The sequence below is a fragment of the Portunus trituberculatus genome, chromosome 25 (assembly GCF_017591435.1).
Source record: "Portunus trituberculatus isolate SZX2019 chromosome 25, ASM1759143v1, whole genome shotgun sequence".
Taxonomy (NCBI): Eukaryota; Metazoa; Arthropoda; class Malacostraca; order Decapoda; family Portunidae; genus Portunus; species Portunus trituberculatus.
In genome coordinates this window covers 9,487,578-9,511,911 of record NC_059279.1, presented here as the reverse complement: position 1 = coordinate 9,511,911, position 24,334 = coordinate 9,487,578, and the positions used below count along the sequence as shown (strand labels likewise).

At 38.1% G+C, this 24,334-nt stretch overlaps 1 protein-coding gene across 1 annotated transcript in view; it reads left to right on the top strand.

Annotated features, from left to right (window-relative positions):
* The window catches only part of LOC123508984 (FACT complex subunit spt16-like), a gene marked incomplete in the record, with an annotated part of 182,272 nt that overhangs the window by 22,780 nt on the left and 135,158 nt on the right, over positions 1–24,334 (top strand). Inside the window, 3 exon segments of the mRNA XM_045263088.1 lie at positions 868–1,020; positions 1,281–1,430; positions 18,120–18,268. Coding sequence (XP_045119023.1) covers positions 868–1,020; positions 1,281–1,430; positions 18,120–18,268 — 452 coding nt within the window.

Genomic DNA, 24,334 nt, shown 5'->3' with positions numbered 1-24,334 from the left:
AGAAGGGAGAGAGGAGATCTCATACAAGTTTATAAATTGATCAACGGAATGGACCAAGTGGATAATGAGAAACTGATGCTGAGAGAAGAATATGACATCCGAAGCACAAGATCACATAGTAAAAAGCTGAGAAAAGGAAGATGTCTGAGAGATGTTAAAAAATATAGTTTCCTGCAAAGATGTATTGAGACGTGGAACAGTTTAAATGAAGAAGTAGTGTCTGCAACGAGTGTGCATACTTTTAAAGTAAGATTGGATAAGTGTAGATATGGAGACGGGACCACACGAGCATAAAGCCCAGGCCCTGTAAAACAACAATTAGGTAAATACAGCTAGGTAAATACACACACAATTAAATTCTTCTCTGGATATAAAATACAATATTTAAAACAAATTTTGTGGATAAAAAGTAATCATGCTTTATCCATTAAAGTTGATAATATCAGTTTTTTTTTTTAATAGTTCCAATATCAGTGTTGTTTTAAAAGATTATAATGTATGCCAGCCTCTTTAACAATGGACAGAAAAATTAATCCACAACTTTGGAAGAGATCTTACACTTAGTATGTGTTTTTTTTTTTTTTTTTTTTTTTTTCATAAAAAAATGATTTTGTTGTCTGGTTGACCTGTCATTAATGTCCATTATAGTTCGGTTAGTTAAGAAGTAGTTAGTTAACTACGTTATCATAGTGATACCTATGCCATAAATTATTCTATCTTTTATATAGAGCCATTTAAAATCTTTTAAAATTTTAGTAATGTGATCGTTTTTTCTAGCTTTGCCATCAACAACCCTTCCTGCAAAATTCTGCTATTTTTTAACATGTTTTGATTGTGTAGCAATTTACATCCCTGTTGTTTTGACAGAGTGACAAGGATAAGGCAAACATCAGCAAGTTGATTGAGGCCATAAAGCAGAGCAAAGGAGGCACAAAAATAGGGGTGTATGTCAGGGACAAGTTTTCTTCAGATCTTATTGATGCATGGAGGAAGGCCATCAAGGAGAACAACTTTGAACCGGTGAGACATGACCCTATGTATTATGTTGGCAGTATGTTCTGTGGCTGTACTAAGTTATTTTATTTATTTGGTCCATTGATATTTTAGCTCTTTAAGGAAAATTTGTGCCTTTACTGAGTGTTGAATTCATATAACTTTATTGATTTGATGACATGAAAGTTTATCAAGAGATATAAGACATGCTCTCTAAAGTTTTTTCCAGAAATCCCTATTACATATGTGTCTGCTAACATCACTGGTGGTTGATTGTCTCTATGCAGGTAGACATGAGTTCCAACATGGCTATAGTTATGGCTTCAAAGGAAGAATCTGAGCTTACCACTATTAAGAAGGCTTGCACTGCTACTGTAGATGTCTTCTCCAAGTACCTGAAGGAACAGATCATGGATATCATTGATAGAGATAAAAAGGTAAGTATAAAATAATTAAGCAAAGGATATATACTGTTCATTTACATTTTATTTTGAAAACCTAATGTACTTTTGTAACCTTATTGCATATTGCACAGTGGCTCAGCCAGACTTGTGCTTTGTTGAGACAAATGCTGATGTCTCCACATAGTAAGTTTTATTTATTTTCCTTGTATCATCTAAATTTAGCATAAGTATTTTCTTAAGCTTTAGACATAAGAGTGATAATGAACTATGAATCCTAATGTTAAAATAGATAAAAAATAATGAAGATGATGAAAGTTGTTTCAAATGTTTATAGTTTTTTTTTTTTTCACAATTTTTTTAAATGTTTATACTATTTTCTATACAGTTTTCTCATAGATCACTTTGATATTGTTGATTGAAAGTAGTGGTATGAGGTAAAGGAAGTTATCTTAACCACAGTGAGATTTCAGGTAACATAATGTATGTGTTTGTGTTGTAACAGTACTAAGCTGTTGTCTTGTGCATACAGCTTTTTATAAAAAATTGTTTGTCATACATTATTCCATCTTATACATAGTTGAATACAATAGTGTACAAGGACACTAGATTTTGCTGCCACCACTATACTGGTCCCTGGCACCAGTGTACTGGTCCCAAGTACCAAGTACAGACTGTTTACCCTTTCTATCTTCCCTGGGACAAGTCAAAACTAACAGGGTAAAGAAAAACAAACTTTAATGATGAAAAGTAACACTCTCTCTATTGTTGGCAATGCCCTTACAACAAAAAGGAACACAGTGAACACCAGTCACCACTTTAGCACTTTTACCACAACCCTATCTAATGACGTGACACATGGCCTACGTAGGGGCTAAGGGAACCAGATGTACTCAACTGGCAGCCTGCGCGGCACCACCTCCTGGCATCTCCCTTGTCATTTGTCTCCCTCTTCTTCTCTGTTTCTTTCCTGGATGTCTCCAGACGGCTGTGCACACACGAGGAGGTCTAGACAGACTTGGGCTGGTTTACCTACATTAGCAAGGACAGATAGCTACCCAAACTCAACTCTGTACTGGACCAGTGTCCCTGTCATGAGGCACTTATTGTCTTGGACGACTTTAATGCTGTCACTGGGACTTAGAGAGCCAGCTATGAGCTATGTGTTGCTCCCCATGGCTCTGGTACGAGGAATGACAACAGGTCTTTTCTTCTGAATCTTGCAAGATCCAGAAGATTGAGAATTCCAGGTTCTTGGTATCAGAGACCAGTGCTGCATCACATAGCAATACCGGAGGGGTAACGAAGGAGATTGACCATATCCTTGTTAGTACTTGTTGGAGGATCCTCCAGAACTGCAGGATTTTTTGGACTGCTGAGTACTTTGCACACAGGCTTGTTGTTGCTACACTCAAGCTTCACATCAAGTCCAGAAAGCCTCCAAGATGTGACCACAATGTGTTTCATCTTGAGAAACTGAAGGATTTGACATGTGCTCAGAAGTATGCAGTGACAGTCTCTAATCGATTTGGAGTACTCGACACCATTGAGGACCCGGTAGAGCTATGGGATACCTTCAAATGTGAGGCTCTTGAGGCTGCCAAGGAGTGCGTTGGGGATTACCCATGGTCATGGAGTGGCTTTGCCTTGGTAGAGACTGTGGACAGTATTGAGGAGAGTCACACTGCTAGACTTCCTGGGAACCGTGACCAGTACAGGGCTGTGTCGTGAAGGACAAGAGCTCTCCTGAGGAGAGACAAGGAGAGTTATGTTAGGGATCTCGCTGAGGATTTAGAATGTCATTTAAATGCTAATGACCTCCGACCTGCCTATCGAGCCCTGAAAAAACTCTGGTCCAAGTCTACATCTCAGGTGAGCGCTATCTAAACAAAAGATGGTCACCTCTTATTGGACGTAGATGGACAGATGGCTCATTGGGCTGAGTACTTTGAGCAGCTGTTCACAGTGGATCCTCTAAGTAGATAGCTCCAAACTGCAGGATTACAGATGCTGGATGCTGATCCCCCCATTGAGGATGTCAAAGAGGCTGTGGCAAAGTTGAGGGGTGGAAAGGCAGCTGGCATCTGCATGATCTGTGTGGAGCTGAGAGTACAAGAGAGAGAGAGGGATGGGTTGACTGTATTTATTTGGATTTAAAAAAGGTGTTTGACAAAGTGCCACATGCAAGATTACTGTGGAAGTTAGAGGAGAAGGGTGGCTTAAAAGGAAACACATTGAGATGGATGGAAAATTATTTGCGAGGGAGAGAAATAAGGACGGTAGTTAAAGATATGAAGTCCAAGTGGAGAGCAGTAGAAAGCGGAGTGCTGCAGGGGTCAGTATTAGGACCAATACTTTTCCTCATATATATAAACAACATGCCAGAAGGAGTGAACAGCTACATAAATCTGTTTGCGGATGATACGAAACTGTGCAGAGTTATAAAGCAAAAAGAGGATTGGGAAAAACTGCAGGAAGACCTAAATAAGATCTGGGAATGGAGTAAAAAGTGGGAAATGGAATTCAATGTGGACAAAAGCCATGTCATGGAAATGGGAAAAAGTGAAAGACAACCCATGGGAATCTATAAGATAGGAGATGGAGTAGAACTAGAGAAAGTAAAAATGGAAAAGGACTTAGGAGCGACGATGGAAGAAAACAATCAACCGGTAAGCCATATTGATAGAATTTTCAGAGAGACATATAATTTGCTAAGGAATATTGGAGTAGCATTTCATTACATCGACAAAGAAATAATGAAGAAATTGATAAGTACTATAATAAGACTCAGATTGGAATATGCAGGAGTAGTGTGGACCCCTCATAAAAAGAAACACAAAAGGAAGTTGGAGAGACTACAAAAAATGGCTACAAGAATGGTTCCAGAATTAGAAGGGATGACATATGAGGAGAGACTAAAGGTTATGGATCTACCAACCCAGGAACAGAGAAGGGAGAGAGGGGATCTGATACAAGTTTATAAATTGATCAACGGAATGGACCAAGTGGATAATGAGAAACTGATCCTGAGAGAAGAATATGACATTCGAAGCACAAGATCGCATAGTAAAAAGATGAGAAAGGGAAGATGTCTGAGAGATGTTAGAAAATATAGTTTCCCACAAAGATGTGTTGAGACGTGGAACAGTTTCAGTGAAGAAGTGGTGTCAGCAACGAGTGTGCATAGTTTTAAAGAAAAATTGGGTAAGTGTAGATATAGAGACAGGGCCACACGAGCATAAAGCCCAGGCCCTGTAAAACTGCAACTAGGTAAATACAACTAGGTAAATACACACACACACACACACACACACACACATATATATATATATATATATATATATATATATATATATATATATATATATATATATATATATATATATATATATACATACATACATACATATACAATAATACTCTGATTAATGAATAGGATAGGGGGTGTCAAAGCTGTTCGTAGAGCGGAAATTCATTAAGCGGATGTAATTTTCCTTTAGGAAATAATGGAAATCGTGGGGATGCGTTCCGGGCTGGTCCCTAACATACCACATGGGTTAAAAAAAAAATATACATATACAGGGAAACCCCGTTTAAAGAAGGTTCACACAACGAAATTTCGCTACAACAAAGGTTTCATTTTACTACCATCTGCTCGTTTAACGAACACCAAACTCGCTTTAACGAAGTTTTATCCAGTTAACTTTTTTCCAAATTTGCAAGCCCCACCATATCACGCAAGCTGACAGGCTTTTGAATACACCAGGAGCTGCTGGTACTAAGGCCTGCCTCAGGAAAAATCCTGTGACACCTATAGAATAAAGATCAAGATCAAGATCAAGCCTCTCGTGGACAACACGCGCAACACTCACTCCCCAGTCAAAACATAACAGCGTCAGCAGCAGCTCGTCTTCCCTAGCTCAACTTACAACCAAAACGCCCTGCAATTGGCCTAGTGTTAGTAAGAAGACCATGAAGTCCCTTGCTCTCCAAGTGAAGCTAGATATTATTCACAGACACGAGAGGCCAGAAAACTATAGCAGTGCTGGCCACCATCTTGACTCCATATTATACTGTCTCTATTTTTAAGTCAGCAGACTCTATTAAGAAGGCTGGTGAGACCGTATCTTCCTTGCAAGCTAAAAGAACCACCTGAACCTCGTGACTCTACAATGGATAAAATGGAAAGCCTTGTGGAAATGTGGTACATAAGTTTTGTATGCAGTACAATGATGCGCACTTTGTTTACATTCCACAGGTTGCCGGTTAGTGTCTTTCCCATTTCACTCTTCCTCCCTTCATAAAGTTAAGATCATCAACATTATAAAGTTACATACATAAATACATTAGTGTACATTATAATGAGGCTCACTGGAATATGCCGTTGATTTTGTTTTTCCAACCAAAGCACCAATAATCTTTCCATCTCAATAATTAGACCACTACGCTGCTTGGTTATCACTGTCGCTTTCATAGGAGCAGATCCTTCCACATGTTCCATAATGCGCTCTTTATCTTTGATGATGGTAGTTCCACAGTGGAACTACTAAGGCCAAGCGACCGGCCAATGTTTGTTGGTGTTTCTCCCTTTTCTGATCTCTTTATAATGTCCACTTTAACTTCCATGGTGATGGCCTTTCTCTTCTTTGATCCACTACCATCAGAAGAGTCTGCCTTACGCTTGAGAGCCATAACCAAGAGAGAGAGAGAGAGAGAGAGAGAGAGAGAGAGAGAGAGAGAGAGAGAGAGAGAGAGAGAGAGACGGTGCAAACAACCAAAATGGCGTATGTACAGAGACTTGAGACACCGTCTTCCTCACCCTACAACCATAACAAAGCGTATTCTTCTGCCACGCGCCCAAAACGAGTTCGTGTTTGTTAAGCCACGGCGCTAAACCACGAAGATGAATGACGCCTAATATTATTTTTATGCTTTTATGGGCGTGTTGTAACATGAAACGTAGAAGTCGAGACTGTCGTAAGAGGACTCCTGTACATATATATATATATATATATATATATATATATATATATATATATATATATATATATATATATATATATATATATATATATATATATATATATATATATATATATATATATATATATATATATATATATATATATATATATATATATATATATATATATATATATATATATATATATATATGCTATCGTGCCCAATTGGGGCTGAAATAGCCGCCATAATAAAAGCGATAGCTGAATTGATCTTGGCGGGAAGGCGGTTTTGGCCAATGAGCTCAGATATTCCATGACGTCATGGCGGGGCGCGCTATAGCAGGCATCTGAGGTCGCGATAATGAAATTTTAGCAGTTTTTCATGGGTGCTGATAGCCGAAGTCGCGATAGCCGAGGGGTGACTGTATATATATATATATATATATATATATATATATATATATATATATATATATATATATATATATATATATATATATATTTATATACAGGCAACCCCCCCTTAATGAAGGGGTTACGTCCCTAAAAACTCTTCGTTAAGCGAAACTTCGTTAAGCAAACCGGTTATAACAAGTTTAACCCCTGACTTGAACTTCCATTGAGATTAAACAAAGCGAGAGTGCATCATAGTACAGTGAAAGATTTAATGAACGTAAAAATTATGAAGTTAAACATTTAAGCAGTTTGATTTAAGTCATTATAATGTACACTAATGTATGTATGTACGTATATAACTTTATAATGTTGATTATCTTAAATTTATGAAGGGAGGGAGAGTGAAACGGGAAAGACATTAACCGGCAACCTGTGGAATGTAAACAAAGTGCGCATCATTGTACTGCATACAAAACTTATATACCACATTTCCACAAGGCTTTTCATTTTATCCATTGTAGAGTCACGAGTTCAGGTGGTTCTTTTAGCTTGCAAGGAAGATACGGTCTCATCAGCCTTCTTAACCCCTTCAATACGGTGATGCCTATGTGGGCGTCATGAAGCCCCAGTAGCAAATACGGTGACGCCTACGTAGACGTCATATTTCTTTTCTGAGCTTTCTTCAGTTCAGTTGTCTCGTATAGTGTGTTGGATACCAACTACACACGCCGTATGCTGTCCTTGAAATCCTAGTGCTCCTCCCACCATCCTTGTCTTCACCAATCACTAAAGATAAGCTACATGCGTCCCGCCTTGTCTAAAATTACCCAATGGCATAGACTGTTCCCATCTCTCTCTCTCTCTCTCTCTGTCTCTCTCTCTCTCTCTCTCTCTCTCTCTCTCTCTCTCTCTCTCTCTCTCTCTCTCTCTCTCTCTCTCTCTCTCTCTCTCTCTCTCTCTCTCTCTCTCTCTCTCTCTCTCTCTCTCTCTCTCTCTCTCTCTCTCTCTCTCTCTCTCTCTCTCTCTCTCTCTCTCTTTTTTTTTTTTTTTTTTATCTCCTTTATATCTTCTCGAAGATAAGTTACATGTGTCCCGCCTTGTAACATTGTGAAAACACACACACACACACACACACACACACACACACACACACACACACACACACACACACACACACACACACACACATAAGGAAACTAAGAGAAAGAAAGTACAGAGGGCTGCAACGAAAATGGTGCCTGACTTAAGAGATTTGACTTATGAAGACAGACTGAAAAGAATGCAACTTCCAACCCTGGAAAACAGAAGAGAAAGGGAGACCTGATAGCAATATACAGAGTGATGATTGGCATGGAAAAATGGATAGGGAAGATCTGTGTATGTGGAATGGAAGAATGTCGAGAGGGCATGGGAAAAAACTAAAAATGGCCACTTATAGGAGAGATGTGAAAAAATATAGCTTCCCTCATAGAAGGGTGGAAGCATGGAATAGTTTAGACGTGGAAGTGGTCAACGCAAGGAATATTCATGATTTTAAGAAAAAGCTGGACATTAATAGATATGGAGACGGGACAACACGAGCATAGCTCTTTTCCCGTATGTTACAATTAGGTAAATACAATTAGGTAAATACACACACACACACACACGAGGCTAGCCCAGCAGGAAACAACAAGGAAGATTTGGTTGAGAAGAGATCTCGGTGAAAAGGAAAGAGAAATGTTAAATGAGTTGAGAAAGGAGGCTTTGAAAAAAAATGGAGAGGACAGAAGAGGAGAAGAAAGAGTTTTTCTGGAGAATCTTGGATATGAGACTGAGGAAGTGGTTCATAACCCAGAAAAGTACAGCAAGAAAGGACTAAAGAAACTTACGTATGAGCGGAATGTAATGTATTCCAACATAAATGGAGTGATATCGGGATTTTAGAACTCAACGATTACTTGAGGGAACAAGAACCCAGATATTGTGGGTCTTACTGAAACAAAACTGAGAGAGGGAGAAGACCTGATGATGGTTGGAGAAGGGAAATATAATGTTTGGAAAAGAAATAGAGTAGGTAAGATGGGAGGAGGAGTGATGTTGCTGGTTAAAAAAGATATAAAGGTGGATCAAGTGAAAGAAGGTATGGGAAAGGCAGAAGTGCTAAAGATCAGAGCAGAAACTAATGAAGGAAAAAAGAGGCACTACATAGTGGTGTACATACCACCTAAGACAAATGCATGGTCAGTACAGGAATATGAAGAAATGATAAGTGATACAGGAACATGTCTGGAAGAAATGTTGGGTGGCTGTGAACGAACTATAATGATGGGAGATTTTAATTGTAAAGAGGTGTGTTGGGAGGACTGGTCAATGGAAGGATCAGAGACAACATGGGGAAATACACTATTGACACTGGCAATGGAAAATGTGTTAACTCAGTGGGTCAAAGAAGATACTAGGTTTGGAGGAGAGGGAGCATCGTCAAGACTGGACTTGGTCTTTAGTACAGAGCCAATGGTCATTGAGGAGATGAGGGTGGAGTGCCCTTTAGCAAAGAGTGATCATGCAGTTTTGGAGTTCAAGGTGATAGATGAAGAGAAATCTAGAAGAAATGAAGAATATAAAGTGGGAAGATGGAATTATGCCAAGACAGATTTTGGAAACCTAAAGAAATTCTTTCAAGAGACAAATTGGATGAAATTCAAGAGTGCTAAGGAGCAAATGAAAAGTGGAAGGAATTTATAAAAATATACAAAGAAGGTGAGAAAAATTTGTACCAATAAGACAACATAGAGAAGTTGGAAAGCAGGACTGGTTTAACGATAGATGTGAAAAGGCTAGAACAAGAAAAGAGGATGCATGGAAGAGGTGGAGAAGGAAAAGACGGATTAAGCAGTGGGAAAGTTACAAAAGAGCAAGAAATGAATATGTGTTGATTAGAAGAGAAGAAAGAAAGAAACAAGAAAAGGATATAATTGATAAATGTAAAGACCAACCAAGGCTTTTTACAGACATGTGAACAACAACATCAAAAATAGAGAAAGTATTGAAAGTTTAGAAGTAAATGGAGTATGCAGTGAGGATCCCAGGAAATGGCAGAGGCTATGAATGGATGCTTTCGGAAGGTATTCACAAAGGAGACTGCTTTTGACAAACCACTGGTAATGGAACAGAAAGGGATTATGAAGGAGTTTCAAGTAACTGTGGAGGAGATCAAGAATATGATGGGGAGTTTAGAAGTGAGAAAAGCTGTGGGACCTGATGGGGTATCAGGATGGATTTTAAGAGAATGCAGGGAGCAACTGGCAGAAAAAGTTTGTGAAGTAATTGATGCCTCATTAAGGGAAGGTGTAGTGCCCCAAGACTGGAAAAGAGCTAACATTGTCCCAATTTATAAATCAGGTAACAAGAGAGACCCATTGAACTATAGACCAGTGTCACTTACAAGTGTGGTAGCTAAGATGTGTGAGAGGGTGGTGAAGAATAGATGGACAGACTTCTTGGAGAAAAATGACATACTTTGTGAGTGTCAATTTGGTTTTAGAAAAGGGCGTTCATGCACGACAAACCTGATATGTTACTATTCGAGGGTGATAGATGTAATACAGGAAAGAGATGGTTGGGCTGATGGAATATATCTGGATTTAAAAAGGCCTTTGATAAGGTACCACACGGAGACTGATCTGGAAACTTGAAATGGTAGGAGGAGTGCATGGCAGTTTACTAAAATGGATGGAAGACTTTTGGTAGGAAGAGAAATGAGAACAATAATTAAGGACAGACCATCAGAATGGGGCTTGGTGGAGAGTGGAGTTCCACAGGGATCAGTGTTGGCACCAGTAATGTTCGCGGTCTACATAAATGACATGGTGGATGGGGTGTCCAGTTATGTGAGCCTATTTGCAGACGATGCAAAATTGTTAAGAAAAGTGAGATGTGACAAAGATTGCGAACTACTCCAGGAAGACTTGGACAGAATATGGAAATGGAGCTGTACATGGCAAATGGAGTTCAACACGACAAAATGCAAGAAATTAGAGTTTGGCAAGAGTGAAAGAAGAATCAGGAGTATGTACAAGATAGGAAATGAAGACATAAAAAACCAGTCATGAAGAAAAAGACCTTGGGGTGACAATTACCAATGACCTATCGCCAGAGAGACATATAAACAAAATAATTGGAGAAGTATTGAACTTATTGAGGAACATAAGAATGGCGTTCATATATTTAGATGAAGAAATGATGAAGAAAATAATTACTGCAATGATAAGACCAAGGCTTGAATATGCAACAATACAGTGGGCTCCGAACTTAAAGAAATACATAAGGAAACTAGAGAAAGTACAGAGGGCTGCAACAAAAATGGTGCCTGACTTAAGAGATTTGACTTATGAAGACAGACTGAACAGAATGCAACTTCCGACCCTGGAAAACAGAAGAGAAAGGGAGACCTGATAGCAATATACAGAGTGATGACTGGCATGGAAAAATGGATAGGGAAGATCTGTGTATGTGGAATGAAAGAATGTCGAGAGGGCATGGGAAAAAACTAAAATGGCCACTTATAGGAGAGATGTGAAAAATATAGCTTCCCTCATAGAAGGGTGGAAGCATGGAATAGTTTAGACGTGGAAGTGGTCAACGCAAGGAATATTCATGATTTTAAGAAAAAGCTGGACATTAGTAGATATGGAGACGGGACAGTACGAGCATAGCTCTTTTCCGTATGTTACAATTAGGTAAATACAATTAGGTAAATACACACACACACACACACACACACACACACACACACACACACACACACACACACACACACACACACACACACACACACACACACACACACACACACACACACACACACACACACACACACACACACACACACACACACACACACACACACACAAACACAAAATCAACAAATTTTCTAATTCTCTCTCTCTCTCTCTCTCTCTCTCTCTCTCTCTCTCTCTCTCTCTCTCTCTCTCTCTCTCTCAAGAGAGAAGCGTCCACTCTTGAAGGCGATATAGTGACTAAAAATAGCAGCATAATACACAAAGGCGACAAGTATGACAAGCTTGCACGAGTTTCCAGCTCGGGGTGGCACTACCACCCGTATATCATACAGGCGGGCTTTTTTAACATCCGGCGCGAAGGGGTTAAGATGTAAGTTAATAATAAGATCGAAACATGTGCTACGATGTTTGGCGACGCCGCAGCCGGGGAATCCCCGTTAGGTCTCCCCCCCCTCAGAGGCCTTCACATTTGAGTCGGACTATAGTTGTAGTTTTACAGGGCCTGGGCTTTATGCTCGTGTGGCCCTGTCTCTATATCTACACTTACCCAATTTTTCTTTAAAACTATGCACACTTGTTGCTGACACCACTTCTTCACTGAAACTGTTCCACGTCTCAACACATCTTTGTGGGAAACTATATTTTTTAACATCTCTCAGACATCTTCCCTTTCTCATCTTTTTACTATGCGATCTTGTGCTTCGGATGACATATTCTTCTCTCAGGATCAGTTTCTCATTATCCACTTGGTCTATTCCGTTGAACAATTTATAAACTTGTATCAGATCCCTCTCCCTTCTCTGTTCCTGGGTTGGTAGATGCATAACCTTTAGTCTCTCATATGTCATCCCTTCAAATTCTGGAACCATTCTTGTAGCCATTTTTTGTAGCCTCTCCAACTTCCTTATGTGTTTCTTTTTATGAGGGGTCCACACTACTCCTGCATATTCCAATCTGGGTCTTATTATAGTACTTATCAATTTCTTCATCATTTCTTTGTCGATGTAATGAAATGCTACTCTAATATTCCTTAGCAAATTATATGTCTCTGAAAATTCTATCAATATGGCTTACTGGTTGATTGTTTTCTTCCATCGTCACTCGTAAGTCCTTTTCCATTTTTACTTTCTCTAGTTCTACTCCATCTCCCATCTTATAGATTCCCATGGGTTGTCTTTCACTTTTTCCCATTTCCATGACATGGCTTTTGTCCACATTGAATTCCATTTCCCACTTTTTACTCCATTCCCAGATCTTATTCAGGTCTTCCTGCAGTATTTCACAATCCTCTTTTTGCTTTATAACTCTGCACAGTTTTGTATCATCCGCAAACAGATTTATGTAGCTGTTCACTCCTTCTGGCATGTTGTTCATATATATGAGGAAAAGTATTGGTGCTAATACTGACCCCTGCGGCACTCCGCTTTCTACTGCTCTCCACTTGGACTTCATATCTTTAACTACCATCTTTATTTCTCTCCCCCTCAAATAATTTTCCATCCATCTCAATGTGCTTCCTTTTAAGCCACCTTCTCCTCTAACTTCCACAGTTATCTTGCATGTGGCACTTTGTCAAACGCCTTTTTTTAAATCCAAATAAATACTATCAACCCATCCCTCTCTCTCTCTTGTACTCTATCAACTATTCTAGAGTAGAAACTCAGTAAATTAGTTACACACTACCATCTTTTTCTAAAACCAAATTGGCTACTTGATATTGATTTGTTGTCTTCAAGGGACTTGATCCATTGTTTCTTTATTATTCTTTCACACATCTTGCATATTACACTAGTTAGTGATACCGGTCTGTAATTTAAAGGTTCTTCCTTCCTTCCACTCTTATATATGGGAACCACCTAAGCTCTTTTCCATTCTAATGGTACTGTTCTCTACATTCTTTCAGTATTCTGCCTGAGACTTCATCCGGTCCCATTGCCTTACCTTCATCTAATTCCTTCATTAATTCTTTTATTTCAAGCTTGGTTACTTTAACCTCTTTCATATAGATGGTCTCTTTATTACCCTGTGGCCTTTCAAATTTAGATTCCTTTGGAAAGACCTGGAATTTGTTATTTAATAGTTTTGCCATACTTTTTGGGTCTTCCACTATCCCGTTCTCTCCTTTTAACCTTTTTATTGTTTCTTTTTTCGAAATTTTTCATTTATTATTATTATTATTATTATTATTATTATGAGGTCAATGAAGGCGACCCACTGGAAAGCATAACTGCATAAACCCAAAGGCCCAGTGGGCGGCACCTCACCGATAAGTGAAAGGAAGTAACAGGAATGAACAACAGAATAGGAAGATTGGTAGAGATCTAAGAGGTAGTGAGTTCAGAGAGAAGAAAGGTATTCACACGTTTTTTAAATGCTTCAATGTTACTAGAATTAACAATCTCGTTGGGAATTGTATTCCAGAGTCTAGCAGATACTGGGATAAAACACCGGAAAATTGTGAAGTATTACATCGATTCACAGACAAGGAACGGTCATTCATGATCAAGGATTGTCTTGTAGCACGTGCTGGTAGTGAAGGGCAGGCAAATGACAATGCAACGGGTGGTTGAATTAGACATGATTTTGAAGAAATAGGACAATGATCCAACCAAACGACGATGCCAAGATTAATCTCAAGATTAGGAAGAAGAAATTTAATCTGGTTGAATGCTCTATCTAAAAGCTTTAAGTGAGACTCTGCTGCAGAGATCCACACAGAGTGACAATATTCAAAATGAGGCAGTATGAAAGAGTAAAAGCAATTTCTTACAATATCATCAGAGGAATATATCCGCCTACATTTGCGTAACAAACCAACTTTACATGAGACTGATGATGCAAGTGAGCAAGTGCAACTCAAAAGTAAGTTTGGGATCAAGGGTGACTCCAAGTAACTTCAGAGACGAACAATTAGGAATAGGTACTTCGTTGACAACAATATCAGGGTGAACTGGGAAAGGTGTCCTTGATCTGCTAATAACCATACTATGGGATTTACTCGGGTTCAGTTTCATACCCCACCGATCACACCATGACAGAATCCTTGAAACATCTTGAGTGAGTACATTAGCGACTCTCTGCCTATCCTGTGGGGAAGGAATTGTCGCATATATAGTGGTGTCATCAGCATAAACAACAATATTAGATTCAATCCCACACCACATGTCAGATGTATAAATAAAAAGAAGAGGTCCCAGAACACTTCCCTGCAGAACACCGGATACAACTGGACTAAAAGAACTAAGGCAGCCATCAACAGTCACACGCTGTCTTCAACTCGTTAGGAACTCTGACAGAACTTGATGGACGCGGCCACCAATACCAATAGATCTAACTTTCGATAAAAGGGCTCTATGATTAACACGATCAAATGCAGAACTAAAATGTCCTTTTCATAGTTCCTTTCCTCATCCTTCTTCACATTAACATATTCATTTCTTACTGCCTTGAAGTTTTCCTTATTTACTGGATTTCTATTTCTCCTCCACCTTTTCCATGCTTCATCTCTTTTCTCCTTTGCCCTAACACACCTTGTGTTAAACCAGTCTTTCTTTCCTTCTTCTTTAGGTCTATATTTTGGGACATAATCTCTGACTCCTGTTTTGCATATTTCCAAAAATAAGTTAGACTTCTCTTGCACTGTCTCTGAGTTTTCCCAGTTAACGTATTTGAAGTAGTTCTTGAGATTCTCAATATCAGTATTTCTGTAATTTAATTGGTCTCCTTTGTATGAATCGTCTCTATCTTCCCTTCCCTCCTCTATATCCATTTCTAATATTACATGGTCACTCTTTGCCAATGGGCACTTATATCTTATATCATAGTTCATTTGTATACCCCTTGTAAAAACTAGGTCCAATCTCGCCGGCTCATCGTTTCCTCTGAATCTTGTGTTTTCCTTTACTCTTTGGTCCATCATATTATCTATCATTAGGTTCAGGAATCTTTTTCCCAGGCATCTTCCACCATACCACTTTCATAATTTTTTCAGTCCACTTCTTTACAGTTGAAATCTCCTACTAATATCACTTCTTTCCTTTCTTTAATGATTCTCGTTAGACTCCTTATTGTGTCATCTATCATGTCTTTATTTTCTTGATTGGTCCATGAATTTGTTTTTGGTGGCACATATGTTACAATGATTGTTAACTCTTTTTTATTAATATGCATCTTAACATACAGTACTTCTGCTTTTTCTTCCCCACATTCCACTTGGTTTATCACCATCTCCTTCCTTAACATTATCATGTGTGTGTGTGGAGAGAGAGAGAGAGAGAGAGAGAGAGAGAGAGAGAGAGAGAGAGAGAGAGAGAGAGAGAGAGAGAGAGAGAGAGAGAGAGAGAGAGAGAGAGATGACCTGTGGGAGCTACTTGATACTAATGATTTGGTATTGACAGCAAAATCGAGGGAAGAAGTGACTGACATGTTTAATAGGTAGGAAGAGGAGATGGAGCAGAGGGAACTGAAAGTGAACTTGGAGAAAACAAAACTAATGGTGACTGGAAATGAAGCTAGAGAAAGAATTCAGTTGGGAAGAATGCCATGCGGATGTTGTGGAAGAGGAGTGGGAGCAAACTCAGTGTTGTGAACTATGTGTAATAAATGGTGTCACCAACAATGCTCAGGTCTGAGGAATCTCAGAGGGGTGCAGAACTTTGTATGTCCAAGATGTGTGTGGGAGGAGGAAAGTGGTGGTGGGGGATTGGAGGAGGTACAACAGTTTGGCTACTTGGAAGATATGTTAGTGTTAATTGGGTGCAGAGAGAGCAGTAAGGGTGAGAGTAACAGCTGCATGGGGAAGATGGTGAGAAATTGCCAGTTTATCAGTAAATAGCAACATAAATCTGAGGATCAGTTGAATGGTATACAAAGCTTGTGTCAGATTTGCTATTATGTACTGAGCAGAAACATGGGCACTGACAAACAGACTGACAGATATTTTATGTAGCTATGACCACAAGATGCTGAGATATGTGGCAGAACTGAGGCAGTAGGATGGGAATATAGAAGAATAGTTTTCTTTTTTTTATTTACTTTTTTTTTTACTTACTTTTTTAAGAAATGAGATAAAATAACATTGCACAGATGATGGGTCACACCTTATAGGTCAACATATTTCTTCGTCCTCACGTAATTATGCTAAGAGATGATACCAGAAGTGCACTTAACACAAAAACATCAGCAGTGCTTTGTGATTAAAGTCACAGTCACATGATAGAGTAAGCCAGTGATGCTTATCAGTCAAAAAGATGCAAAATTTCATCTGAAAATACAGCACCTTTCCTTTTTTTCTTGCTTTATGTCACTTTCAGGTTCTTTTAATATGAAATAACAAAAAAGTTTTTTATATGACAACATTCTTGGTCTGTGATTTATTCAAAATATATTTGTGCAAGAACTTAGTGCTGTGATGCAGATAGAAAGAGTTTGTCTTTTGGTATCTTGGGCTTGTACACATCCATAGGCATCATGACCGAAGACCTGCTAGTGACATCTCTGAAATTTGCTTTTGCTGACAACCATCAAGAGTATGAAGTAGGAGTATAAATTAAGAAATACTGATAGATATGCATACGCCTTATAAATATTCATCCCTTTTCATATTATATTGCCATCATTAGAAATCTCATAAATTAATCTTACAACTACATATATTATTAGCGCACTGTAAGATGTAGGAAATCGATTATGAAAATATTTACATAATATTTTTTAAAAGATTTGAAAAGAGCAATAAAAAATTAGCTTTCTGCAATGTCCACAACAGCACATCAGGAATCAAAATATTTGTTTTATGAAAAAAAAAAAAAAAAAAAAAAATCAAATATGAACTTTCTGTTTTTCATGACAACACATCAAGGATCTAAATTTCTGGCAGTATGTTGCATCTACAGCCCAAATGTGAATGCTACCAATGAAATAATTTAATGGTTAACCCATCCCCCTTCCTGGACAAGTTGGATCCATTTCTCTGCTTATAGCTGTGTTGTTTTCTCAAGAAGAGGGGTACTGGCAACTGGCAAAGCCAGCATGGTAAAGGACATAGATTGATAGATAATCTGTTAAAGGCTGTTAAATTTCAGAAGGATGAAAGATACCTTGATCCTGTAAACTAGAAAAGAGAAAAAAAAAAAAAAAGAAAAAAGATTGAAAGGAATCTTATGGTATTATAAATTTTTAAAAGTAAAAATCACTGCTCGTGAATGGCATCATTCCCCTTCCATTGGTTTCATCTCAGGATGTTAAGAATTACACCCAGAGAAGATGGAATGGGGTACCCTACTGTTCCTTGAAAGGGTGGGCCTATTATCTTCTTTTTTGCATACAATCATGACTTCTGTTTTTTTTATGAAGTGACAGTTGCATCTCAGATTAAAAAAAAAAAGAAAAAAAACATTAATTATGATACTTACACTATAAAGCTAATCTATTATAATTTTTAAACCATTAGCATTTAATTTGATAAATAGGTTACTGATTATGGTGATCTATGTTGTATTGAATAAACACAAACATTGAAGTGTGGTGTATAAATTGAGAGAATTTAGATTTTAAGTAAAAATTGCCTTTTCTTGCTACAGGTGAAACATGCAAAGCTGGCTGAAGGAGTGGAGCAGGCCATGACAGACAAGAAGTATGTGGGTAACTTTGATACCCAGCAGATTGAACCTTGCTATCCACCAATATTACAGTCTGGAGGGAATTATGCTCTCAAGTTTAGTGTGTCCAGGTTAGTTGGCATCCAGATAATTTCCAGCAAACTTACAGATAATACTTTGTTATATATGTTCCTCTCAGTAGTGGAAATATAGTGTTATGTTATTATATAATTTACTTTCCTGTTGTATTTTGTATTTTACAAGAATTTAGTCAAACATGTAATGTCTTTTACTTTTGTCTCAAGTAATCCCTTTATATATATATATATATATATATATATATATATATATATATATATATATATATATATATATATATATATATATGTATATATATATATATATATATATACAGTAATACCTCGAGATACGATATCACCCCAACATATGATTTTTTTTAAATACAGTAGAATCTCGAATCTCGATCGTAATTGGGACCCAAAATACTGATCGAGATTCGAAATATCGAGATGCGAAGTTAACTTCATATAGGGAAAAATGCAATTGGGACCAAAACTTTGGCAACTAACCTATATCAAGTACACTAACTCTCAGGCTGACACCTAAAGTACTTACCACACTACACACTGCAGTTCATATAATAAAACTAATGAAATGTTACAATAAAACAACACATATTTACCTTATATTTATTGAAATAAAATTAGGGTGATTGATGGGGGCTGGGCTGGTGGCTCAGCTACTGGGACTCACCACCTTCACTCCCTAATCTTGTCATGGCCTTGCGTATGTTCTCTCCACTGCAGCCAGCACCGTCAGTCTCTGCATTAAATCCTACAAATGGTGGTTCTTCTGGTAGTTCAGTGTCCAAAGCATCAAGGTCTATTGGTCCTTCGACGTCTTCTCGATGACCTCGGCGACTTGCTGCTGCATCTTGAACAACCTCGTTATAGTGGACTGTTTTTGTTCATTGACTTTACTGTTGTAAATGCCCATCCCATCATTTTTCTATTGAGATAATCAAAAGCCTCCTGGAGAGTTTCATTCTCCACTTTTCCCTCCACAATATCCCTGGCCTTTGCCACAAGCCCCAGTGCCTCGGACAACTGTTGAACACTCAGGGAGGGAGGCTGTGACACGGTATCAGGCTGTTCCAATTCTTCCTCCATTACGTCTTCTTTAATTAAATTTTCGATTGCTTCACTTGCATCAACCTTTTCTTTGGACACTTTTACTCCTGGTGCTTGTTTTCATTTTTAGAAATGAAGGTGGCTTTGGGAGAACGTTTCCAATAAAGGCCAGTCTCATCACCATTATATATCTGGTCTTTGCAATAGCCTCCATCTTCTATTATTTGTTTGACTATTGCGGGATAATTAGCAGCACTTTCACTATCAGCAGAAGATATCTCGCCTTGATACTGTGCATATTTAATGCCACACTGCTTCTTAAACTTCTGCAGCCACCCCACAGAAGCATTAAATGCAGGTGGATTTTTTACTTGTTTTTTCTTGCAAACAGCCTGGTAGAATATCCTTGCCTGTTCACGCAGCTGAGGACCATTGATACTAGCTACCTCTCTTGCTCGTCGTTGAATCCACTTCACCAGATAATATTCCATTTCTGCCACTAGACGATTACTTTCATTATAAATACACGTGATGTGGCGCTGTCCAAGTGTGTTTCCTGTGAACAATTTTTTTGCCAATGTCACTGATTTTTTCACTTCATCTTTTTTGCTTTTCAATGTGGAAATAGTACTCTGAGGAATGCCAGTAAGTTTTTGTATTTCACTGACTCTGTAGCCTTTCTCCAAGAGCTGCAACACTTTATCCTTGTCCTCTGCAGTGCATTTGTTCAGTTTTTTGCCCTTTCGATAATCACGTTTTTCACTTCCGCATTTTTTCACACTTTGTTGTCCTTTACACTCATTTTCGCTCTTATTCACCCCTTGGGCCTTTCCATTGGCTGCGGGAAACATGATGAATGGGATCCAGGTAGCCTGCCCACTGTAATGACCTTGACCGCGCACACCGCACACACTGGTTTTAAACAGCAGTGTTGCCAAATGAAAATTTTCTATGTCGCTAGATTCACCTTCAAAAGTAGCTAAAAAGTCGCTAAAGTCTTCTTATATATATATATATATATATATATATATATATATATATATATATATATATATATATATCACTGTATTTCGATGTTTTTCGATGTTTTTCAGATCACTCAACTTTGCACCCAATGAACATTTGCAGTATTTGCACATAGCCTTAGTGTCATCTCCCTCAACTTTTCTTAGCCAGTCTTTAGATTTTTCATCCTTTAACCAAAAGTTACGAAAATGCTGCAGTATTTTTACTCATCTTGCTGACTGTTCCACCGGCAGAGCTAGACTGAGCAGGGGACTCGGGAGCAAGCGAGCAACACGTATCGCTCTCAGTGGCCTTGAAGCAAGCGTGTATAATTCAGCGTCCACAGTCGCGAGGATCTCTGGACTCGGGGTGCCTCGACTCTACCCCGTAACCCCTGTCCCCCACCCTCTCATCACTCGCCATTTAAAGTTTAGACTATCAAGCTTTTATAACTGTCTTCTGTTTATTCATTTATTTATGTTGGCCTACCTTTTAAAAATTAACATACCACAATTATTTTCTGATTAGTGTCAACTCTGTTGTCGCCAAATTTGTCGCTAAATATATGCGTAAGTAGCTAAATTTGAGACATGTCTCAAGCTGTTCTAATAAGTCGCTAAGAATGATCAAATATCGCCAAATTTAGCGACAAAATCGCTAAATTGGCAACACTTAAACAGAGTGGGGGGAGGCCGCGTGTACTGATACACTCCACAAGCTGCCGCTAGGTGGGAGAGCAATCAAAACAATCGCATTGCGATGCGCCGCGTTTTTGATGGAAAAAAAAAAAAAAAAAACAGCAATCGAGATTTGTGTAATTTCATCGAGATGTGTGAATAGTGGTTTTTTTATGGTGCAATCGAGATGCGAAATATCGAGATGAGATTGATCGAGATTCGAGATTCTACTGTACGACAAAATATTTCATATAATTTATGCCTTGAAATACAACGATATTTTTAAGATACGAATAGCCATCGGTAGGTGGCGCAGCGATTGCTCGGCTACCCGCGTCCACCTGAACATTCAGCTCACGTTGTGTATCATTGTTCATCCTTTGTGCATGTATGTGTCTGTGCTCCTCGGCAGTGTGTATTTTTTCTAAGGTTTTGTGAACTCTAGACCCATGATCATGGGTCCCAAAAGTAAAAGTTTGGCAAGAAATGCACAAAATAGCCTGTATTCACATACTTTGCAATGTAAAAAACCAGAAGTCTCTAGATGTCATGATTACTAAAATATCACAGGTTGAATGAGGTAGTATCATTGGTTTACATGGCCTTGTGTCCGATTGGGTTCAGCGGCCTTGGCTAGAGCGAGAGAAAACAGGCTCCTTGTATTCTCTCTCTCTCTCTCTCTCTCTCTCTCTCTCTCTCTCTCTCTCTCTCTCTCTCTCTCTCTCTCTCCTTCAAAAGTTGTCTCCCCGTAACATGGTGAGAGACCTGAGGTATAGAAGTAAGGTGTGCGGGAGAGGTGGCGGAATCAGACAGTGAAATCACTGTCGCTCCTACCATTCATCGTTGGTGACACAGTGACGTAGAGCATATGTGTACTCTTGATGAGTGTTGCCAGCTCACAACCAAAGAAAACAGGAAGAAAATAGCCAAAACATAGCTGTAAAAAGCCTAAACGTCTATCGACGTGCCCCAAGTCTTGCGTGATGAACATCTATCGATGTGTCCCAGGTTTTGCAGATTAAGTTGTTATTTTGAGCAATATAGTTAATTTATATCATGCATACAATAAACATTGTATTTATTTTATATTAAATCTATATTTGGTTGGGATTTAAAGCATGTTATTTTTTATTTTTTAATTTTTTTTGGGGGGGGCGGGGGTAAATTCATATCATAAGAATGAAATAATTCTATTTCCATTAATTTCTATGTGAAAAATTGATTTGATATACGTTTTTTTCTATATACAACGATCGTCATGGAATGAATTAAAATCATATGTCGAGGTACCTCTGTATATATATATATATATATATATATATATATATATATATATATATATATATATATATATATATATATATATCAATAGATACATATATAAATAGATATAATTTATATTCTTAATGTACATCACTGCCAATAATGCATTTCACAAATTTATTGCGTTTTTTAAATATTGCCTTTTTGAAAGCTATATTTTTGCTAATGTGTCAAATCAGTGTGTGTGTGTGTATTTACCTAGTTGTATTTACCTAGTTGTAGTTTTACAGGGCCTGGGCTTTATGCTCGTGTGGTCCCGTCTCCATATCTACACTTATCCAATTTTTCTTTAAAACTATGCACACTCTTAGCTGACACCACTTCCTCACTCAAACTGTTCCAAGTCTCAACACATCTTTGCGGGAAACTAAATTTTTTAACATCTTTCAGACATCGTCCCTTCCTTAGTTTCTTACTATGTGATCTTGTGCTTCTAAAGTCATATTCTTCTCTCAGGATCAGTTTCTCATTATCCACTTCATCCATTCCATTAATCAATTTATAAACTTGTATCAGATCCCTCTCTCTTCTCTGCTCCAAGGTTGGTAGATCCATTGCCTTTAGTCTCTCCTCATATGCCATCCCTTTAAATTCTGGAACCATTCTTGTAGCCATTTTTGTAGTCTCTCTAATTTTCTTATGTGTTTCTTTTTATGGGGAGTCCACACAACTCCTGCATATTCCAATCTAGGTCTTATTTTAGTACTTATCAATTTCTTCATCATTTCCTTGTCCATATAGTGAAATGCTACTCCAATATTCCTTAGCAAATTATACGTCTCTCTGAAAATTCTATCAATATGGCTTACCGGTTGATTATTTTCTTCCATTGTCACTCCCAAGTCCTTTTCCTTTTTTACTTTTTCTAGTTCTACTCCATCTCCCATCTTATAGATTCCCACTGGTCGTCTTTCACTTTTTCCCATTTCCATGACATGGCTTTTGTCCACATTGAATTCCATCTCCCATTTTTTGCTCCATTTCCAGATCTTGTTTAAGTCTTCCTGTAGTATTTCACAATCCTTTTTGTTTAATGACTCTGCACAGTTTTGCATCGTCCGCAAACAGATTTATGTAGCTGTTCACTCTCTTGCATGTCATTTATATATACGAGAAAAAGTATTGGTGCCAATACTGACCCCTGTGGCACTCCGCTGTCTACTGTTCTCCACTTGGACTTCATATCTTTAACTATCGTCCTTATTTCTCTCCCCCTTAAGTAATTCTTCATCCATCTCAATGTGCTTCCTTTTAAGCCACCCTTCTCCTCTAACTTCCATAGTAATCTTTCATGTGGCACTTTATCAAAAGCCTTTTTTAGATCTAAATAAATACAGTCAACCCATCCTCTCTCTCTTGTACTTTATCAACTATTCTAGAGTAGAAACTCAATAAATTTGTCACACATGACCGACCTTTTCTAAAACCAAATTGGCTATTTGATAATATTTTGTTGTCTTCAAGAAACTCGATCCATTGCTTCTTTATTACTTTTTCACACATCTTGCATATTACACTAGTTAGTGATACCGGTCTGTAATTTAAAGGTTCTTCCTTCCTTCCGCTCTTATATATGGGAACCACCTCAGCTCTTTTCCACTCCACTGGCACTGTTCCATTTTCTATTGAGCATTTTATGATGTTGTATATTGGACTTGCTAGTTCTTCCCTACATTCTTTCAGTATTCTGCCTGAGACTTCATCCGGTCCCATTGCCTTTTCCTCATCCAATTCCGTCATCAACTTTTTATTTCAAGCTTGGTTACTTTAATCTCTTTCATATAGACAGTCTCTCTATTACCCTGTGGTCTTTCAAATTTGGATTCCTTAGTAAAGACCTCATGAAATTTACTATTTAACAGTTCTGCCATACTTTTTGGGTCTTCCACCATTCCGTTTTCTCCTTTTAACCTTTCTATTGTTTCTTTTTGTCTTATTTTCCCATTTATGAATCTAGAACAATTTTGGTTGTTCCTTACATTTTTCGACAATGTCCTTTTCATAGTTCTTTTCTTCTTCCTTTCTCACCTTAGCATATTCA